The sequence below is a fragment of the Egretta garzetta genome, unplaced genomic scaffold, assembly GCF_000687185.1.
Source record: "Egretta garzetta isolate BGI_Z169 unplaced genomic scaffold, ASM68718v1 scaffold74, whole genome shotgun sequence".
In the NCBI taxonomy this organism is placed as follows: domain Eukaryota; kingdom Metazoa; phylum Chordata; class Aves; order Pelecaniformes; family Ardeidae; genus Egretta; species Egretta garzetta.
The window spans coordinates 933,256-940,720 of record NW_009259427.1 but is presented as its reverse complement, the minus strand read 5'-3'; the positions used below and the strand labels follow the sequence as shown (position 1 = coordinate 940,720).

The following is a 7,465-nucleotide window of genomic DNA, read 5'->3' as shown; positions in this document are numbered from 1 at the left end:
CCCATTCTTGTCATTCCAGAGTCAACATCTGCAGTGTTTGTTTGTGAGGAGGGTGGATGAAAAATCAACAAACTTTTAACTTTGGAATGAGCTCTTTTTAAAAATGGTAGTGCTTGGGAGGATAGCCAGAAAGAAAACATAGCTTAAAATAATTGGTGTAATAAACAGGTCATCTGGAAAATTACTGATCAGGAGTGAGCACTGAGACTGATCAGAAAGCTACAGCCTAATGTTTATCTGAGGACTTCATGTATCAAACTCCTCTTCGTTCCTGCTTCATTGGAGGAAATGGTCAAACCTTTGAGTGCCATGGAAATTACTGGTTGACACATATGGAGAAATTCTCCACTTTGCAGCCTGAGTTGGATGTCCCCTTAAAGTCCTGTATGTCTCAGGGGAATTATTAATAGCCCTGACATGGGTCTTCCTCAGAAACTATACTTGGCTGCTGTGAAACAGCTACCAAAATGATGGTTATAAACGTGTTGATTAAACAAATCTGATCTCTATCTTCTCAGTGATGCTATAGACAATTTCCAGAGAGCCTGCAGATCACCAGAGGCAGATTTGCAGGGAGAAAAGAAGGAAAAGGTAAACAGCAAATTCAAAATCTGCCCAAAACCTGTAAAAGCCCTTGGCTTGTCTCTGCTGAAATTGATGTTAAAGGTTTACACTGGTCTATTAAATAGTGCTGGTTTGGAAGCTAACTTTTGCAAAGCTTCCTTGAGTAAGGTATGACCTCCTGAGTTCCCTTCCAACCTGAATTATTCTATGATTCAATAAACATATGAGATATTATCTGTAAATGGCTGTAATTCTTCAACATCTTGATCTGGCTGTTGTGGCCTATTAGGTGCTTTCATTGACAGCATTTTCCTTAGAAGAATCTCTTCAATTCATTAATCTTTAAATTATTCATATTCCCTCAGAAACTTCCTTTTTGGGGCCTTAGTTAAATCACAGGGAGGGAGCAAAAGCAAGATAATTCTGAATTCTGTTCTCATCTGTTTAGGGTTTTTGTCTTTTTGGCCTGTGCGTTCACAGAAATGAGCTGTGCTGACCCTGGATATCTGCCATTTGTTAAAATGGGAAGAAAAAAAATCAATTTCCCATACAAGAGTAGCAAGAGAGTTAATTAAAATTTGCTTGGAGATTCTTGAGCATAATATGTTATTTACTTTTTGCTTCTTATACTTTCCATAACATTATCATTCTGTCCTCAGGCTTAATTAGACTTTTTACCTCTCTTAATTACTGCTTTGATCTGACTTTTAGCGAGTCTTCCTGAAGGTGGAGCCCAATGATGTTATTGGAAAGATTCCAGTTGATTTCAAGCTTTGCATGAGCCCCAAGATGCTGAATAAAATGCAGTAATCCATTAATGGATTTGTTAAGCAAATTACTTCCCATGTTTATAATGCCTGTATATATGTGTTGTTTAGGTGATGACCTGAAAAAATCATGTCTGAGGTCCAGGGAACAGTCGAGTTTTCTGTGGAACTACACAAATTCCATAACGTGGACCTTTTCCAGAGAGGGTGAGTTGATATTTCTAATAATTTGCAGCTAATTACAGAGAAGTAGTTTACAGAAAAGAGTTAAACTCCAAAACAGGTTCTTTTCTGCCAAATGCAGTTATTTCATGCAATCTCCAGGGCAGGGAAGGATGACATTGGGCTTTCATTGCTGTCAAGGAAGATCAATGTGCATGACTTTCACTATAAAGTCAGACTGACTGACTTGTTTTTGTAATACAGTGTTGTAATGCTCCAAATTTTTTTAAGCATCTGTTCAGATATAAGCACAACAGCTGCTTTACATGCTTCTGGACTGATGTTGAGCCTCAGTGCTAAATGATAGCTGCATTTAACTATAATGAAAACATATTCATTTTAGGGTCATAAATCTAATGACTATATTCTTTTATTGAAATTTAGCTGAATCCCACCATTTCAGAAGGGAACATGAATACTCATGTTTACCTAAAGCTCTGGTGGCCACATGGTTTTTTCACGTCCCTGTAAGTTAGAAGAACATGGAAAATTTCTGGTTTACTGAAACTTTTGCCTCTGTTCTTTTGCACCTTTCTTCCCAATAACATTTATAACAGCCCGTTGGCTATGAAGTGGAGAAGCCTAACCAGGTGTGAGTTGTTACTCTGTTTGCATATTGGACCCCACAGGTGTTTTTCAGTGAGAAAGGTGAGATACCGAAACACTTTTTGAGGAGACCAGAAGACCCAGACGCGTCAAAAAATGTACTTCATGCACCGTAGTGGGTCTAGTGGAATATTATTTTCTTTCATCTATGAGGATTGATGTGTACAGCACAACAGCTATTATCTTTTGAGCCTTAACTTGGTACAGGGGTGGTTCACAGCTGGTTTGTCCATCTCAAGCACCATTTCGAGCAAGAAAACTATGGGGTTGTTTGAGGTATTGGGATGGTTTAGGTAGAGCTGTTTCCATCTGTAGACAGGCTTTTTGTTATTTGTTTTTACTGTCCTGAACTATGCGGAAAAGATGCTGTGAACCTGAATGAAGAAAACACGACTCTATTTTGTTTTAACAGCTGACATCTGTCATTCTGTTCATGTCCCCAAGCAAATATCCACCAACTCTATGTTAGAAAGCATTATGACTATACCAAGTACTTGTGTTAAATAGGAAAAAAAAAATCCTCTGTGCTTGAAGTTTGGTTTTATTTGAGTTATGAAAGAAGTCTCCTGTCTGCTGTAGTTCTTATGGCCTTAGAAGACAGTCTTGGCTATAGATTTCTTTTTCTTGGTGATCTGTGTAATGTCTTTGATCTTTCTCACTTTTAAAAATCCACAGTGACTTTTTCTTGGTCCTAGACAGCAGGATGTTCAGAGGTTTGCCAGGAAGCTTCCTACTTCTCATGTTACCGTGTGACAAGTTGTCTGGTTTTTTTGTCATATTGGTCTGCTTTTGCATTCAATAATTTCTGTGAAATGCTTTTTTTGGCTTTGACGGTCAGATCAAATCTCTGGTGTGGGGGTAAACCAGCACTAACATAGATAATATATTCTCCTGTCACACTAATGAGTTCCTAATTAGGCTTGCGTTTTTCCCCACTGGTGCTTACCTTGCTTTACTGATTAATATTCCAAACACATGGTGCTATAGGTTATACTGCATTAATTTGATTACAGTAATTTTTCTGTGTATCCTGCATGGTATTACATTTGCTTTCCTTCCATAGTTTTAACCTTTGCATTTCCAACAAAATTATTGTGTCTCATATTTGCTGATCGGTACACTCGGGCTGGCTTTATCTACCCAACAGCCCCTATCACTGTAGCATGACAGTGTGAAGTAAAGGAGTAGATAAGCTTACCAAATTCCATTCAACTTGGGCACACTTTTTATTTTTACCCCTATTGCCACTGTTGATATTCACTATAGACATCTGGGATATCTTGGATTGACATATGGTCTCCCCAGATGAGAGGGTGGCAGAAGTAATAATGATGGGAATTTTCTATTTAACTAGTGTTTTTCTTCTATGAGTGCCTTGTAAATTGAGTCAATATCATTCTGTCCTGATGAAGGCCAGAAAGGTGATTTAGGGAATGTTGTCCATCAGGATAGCAGTGGAGATTCATTTCATCTTCATTTCTGTGGGAACCCAACCTGTTGGGCTTTTTTAATAAAAAAAAAGCAAGAACAGCAATGAAGAGTATTAATAATAAATTGTTGTCTACTTTTCATCCTATTACTGTGGTACAAAAACAAAATAAAAGAGCATAATAAAAAAGCTGCTTTTGTATCTCCACAAATACATTGCAGTCCTGCTACTCTATGCCTCATTGGCATAAGGTTGAAAGCCGTGGTCTGTGTAACTGTGCAGAAATAAGGGCAGTATTTGGAAAACCAAAACCACTTAGTCGCGGCTAACTGTCCTTCTAAAGACAGTACCTTTCAGGAGAGTGTGGCTGGGCCAACAGTGAGACCTTTAGTGAAGAGCACTCCATGCAAATAAAGGAATGAATAAATCAACAAGGTTTAGCAAGAGACTCCTGGGAGAATCAGCCCTTCTGTAGCCGTTATGTAATGGTTGATAATCAAACTTGATTAAGGACATGATCTGCTTGCTGTAAGCCACGGAGTCAAAGTGCTTTGAAAAGTTAGGCCTTTAGTAATGGTCCTGTTCGATTTTTTGATTGAACTGGAAGCTATTTTGAATGCTGTATGCACACAGCGCCACTCTCCCTCCACACAAGACATGGAAACTCCTTAATCTATTTGAATTACAGCCTGTGATATTGAATCATGTTTCTTAACCTGTATGGATGGTTGGGAGACTCCAATATAAAATTAATCAGGCTTTTTTTGGTAAATATTTTTTATGGTTATATGTTTCTGGCATATGTAATAGGAACAGTCATCAGTAAATTATGTGTTACAGGTAGTTTACTTTGGTCAGTTAGTGTTAAATTTATTTTCTTCCGAAGTACAAACATAACCGTGTCAGTATTTTTAGACATCAGAGGTTAAATGCTGTAGGTGCTGATACAGGGGAAGAAAGAATATTTTTTTTTTTGGTCAAACGAAAGGATTTGCAACGCTGTTTGATGCCAGAGTTCTAAAGGTTGAGTAATAAGTAATGCAATTTATGGAAGAAAAAATGTTTTTAAGTTTTCTGTCCTTCTCTCCATCATGTGTTACTTAATAGTTGGTGACAGATATTTTCTCTAGTAAAATTAACTAACTGATTCTGATTTTCCTTAATAGAGTAGGAAATAAAATTATGCCTGACTGCCAGAGATCAATTAATTGATTTGTCTGGTTCTGCCAGAAGTAATCCTTCTACACCTTTTTTTTTCTTAAAGCTTTTCAAAATCTATTTGACGGAGAAAAAAACAAACCCACAACTACTGCATTCACAGGGAAAGTAACTTTTGGAGTTTTTGAGTGAATAGAGGGCACACAGAGGGTGAAATACTGACTTAATAATGCTGGGATTCTGGCAATGATGTATTATAAAACAAGAATCAAGGTAAGTCATTAGTTACCAGTCACAAGACTGAATCAGCTGCTTATCAGTCTCTTCACTCCTCAAACTCCAGACTGCAATTTGTAAGTGTCTAACACTTACACTGGTGGTTTGTGTGTGTAAAGGGTGGTGGTGATTAAAAATGAGTGGAAAAATGAAGTCCACCTTCTTCTAACACGTATCCAACATTGCCCTGTGGAAAAGATCAGTAGTCTCAGAGTTTTCAAAACCCTACAAGTATCCGACCAAGTATCTGTAGCATTCAGAGCTGCTGAAAACATGACGAAGCCTTTACATGGCAAAACATCCTCGTTGCCTACCAGATGGACAGCAATGTTTCCGTGTACTTAGTCACGGAATCATCCTCCTCAGTGACACAATGCAGGAGCTCCTTTCCTCAGCAAACTGGGGCTCAGCAGCCAACCAATACTTTTCTTGTCAAGATGGATACTTGGAAAATACGCACAGTATTCAGTGGTTCCGACCTTATTTCCTAGAGTCTTTGAGGTACAGTATCGGGATATGCAGTAAAAAAATAAAATTAAAGGTCTAGGACAGAGGCAAATCTTGTTACTTTGTTCACAACAATACACATTTCTTCAAACTGCTCACCTATAAAGAAATACAAATCACTTTTGGACTGTAAATTATGTCATTTTGAAAATACTTACCTAGTTCATTTATGATGCAAGCATTCTCTCTAATATAAATGAAGTAAAAAAAAAAAAAAAAGGAAGAGGGCTAACAGGCACATTGAAGTGATGCGTTTCTGGAATGAGTGCCGTCTCTTGGAACAGATGTATTAAGAGGAGTGTGGCCAGCAGATCAAGAGAGGTTATCCTCACCCTCTACTCTGCCCTGGTGAGACCCCACCCAGAGTAATGTGTCCAGTTTTGGCCTCCCCGGTTCAAGAAAGATGAGGAATTCCTAGAAAGAGTCCAGAGGAGGGCAACAAAGATGATGAGGGGACTGGAGCATCTCCCCTATGAGGAAAGACTGAGGGAGCTGGGCTTGTTTAGCCTGAAGAAGAGAAGACTGAGAGGGGATGTAATTAACACATACAGATATCTCAATGGTGGATGTCACGAGGATGGAGACAGACTCTTCTCAGTGGTGCCCAGTGACAGGACAAGGGGCAATGGGCACAAACTGAAGCATAGGAGATTTCAGTTGAACATGAGGAAGAACTTCTTTACTTTGAGGGTGACAGAGCCCTGGAACAGGCTGCCCAGGGGGGTTGTGGAGTCTCCTTCTCTGGCGATATTCAAAGCCCGCCTGGACGATGTCCTGTGCAACCTGCTCTAGGTGACCCTGCTTTAGTAGGAGGGTTGGACTGGATGATCTCCTGAGGTTCCTTCCAACCATTGCCATTCTGTGATTCTGTGGGAACTGACTTTTTCCTTGGCACAAAGACTTATTATTTCTGTGACTCTTGAACAGGCCTTCACTTTAAGGCAGGATTAGATACCTTCCAAAAAAAAAAAAAATACCCTCAGGAGTAAGAAAGCAATGACTCTCTACAAGTTCATGCAGTGATAGCTGAGAACATGCTGCACTGAACTGATGGGGTTGAAACTAGTGTAGCACAAAGCCATACTCATGAAAGTAGTTGAGGTACTCGTCTTTAGTAGGCTGAGCATCAATGTCCCAAGGAGTCGTGAATGTCCAACTTTGAGATAATCAGGTATGATGAGTTATTTTATTCATGATGGTCTGTTAAGACAATTCTCTCATTTGGTTAGATAGCGTAGCCATCTTTAATTTTCGGGCACCCTGTGTCTACTGAAGAGAGGTAGGATCTCCAGTGCTAGTGCTAGGGAGGAAAAGACTGAAACTAAATAGTATCAAGTCTAAGACAAAAGACTGTTCTATACGTGAAGAGCAGCATCTCAACAAACTCAGTTGACAGATGACCAAAATAGTCAGTGGCAAGTAGGATGCTCTTGTATCTGGAAATTATCTTCCTCCTTCAGATAAACAATACTCTGACTTACTTTACTAAAATACAATAGTTAACTATTCTGTGTCACTTTACTTACAGAGAACTGAGCTAAGGGCCAGATCCAACTCGTCGTATTGTGTTTGTGTGGCAAGGTTTTGGTAGTGAGGGTGCTACAGGGGTGGATTCTGTGAGAAGCTGCCAGAAGCATCCCTTGTGTCCGATATAGTCAATGCCAGCTGGCTCCAAGGCAGACCCACCACTGGCCAAGGCTGAGCCCATCAGTGATGGTGGTAGCGCCTCTGGGATAAAGTATTTAAGAAAGGAAAAAAACCCTGCTGTGGAACAGTAGCTGGAGAGAGAAAACAGAGCCAATGCCAGCGGACTCTAACCAAGAGGATGCGAGAGGAGCAGCCCTGCAGCCCCCCATGCCAGTGCCGCAGGAGGGCAGGAGGAGCTCCATGTGCCGGAGCAGAGATTCCCCTCAGACCCAGGTGCAGCCCACGGTGG

At 39.9% G+C, this 7,465-nt stretch overlaps 1 protein-coding gene across 1 annotated transcript in view; it reads left to right on the top strand.

Annotated features, from left to right (window-relative positions):
- The first annotated feature begins 1,461 nt into the window (after nt 1-1,461).
- FAM135B (family with sequence similarity 135 member B) overlaps nt 1,462-7,465 on the top strand; it is a 151,520-nt gene continuing 145,516 nt past the window's right edge. The window contains exon 1 of the mRNA XM_009637041.1: nt 1,462-1,538. Coding sequence (XP_009635336.1) covers nt 1,462-1,538 — 77 coding nt within the window. The remainder of the gene's footprint in view (nt 1,539-7,465) is intronic.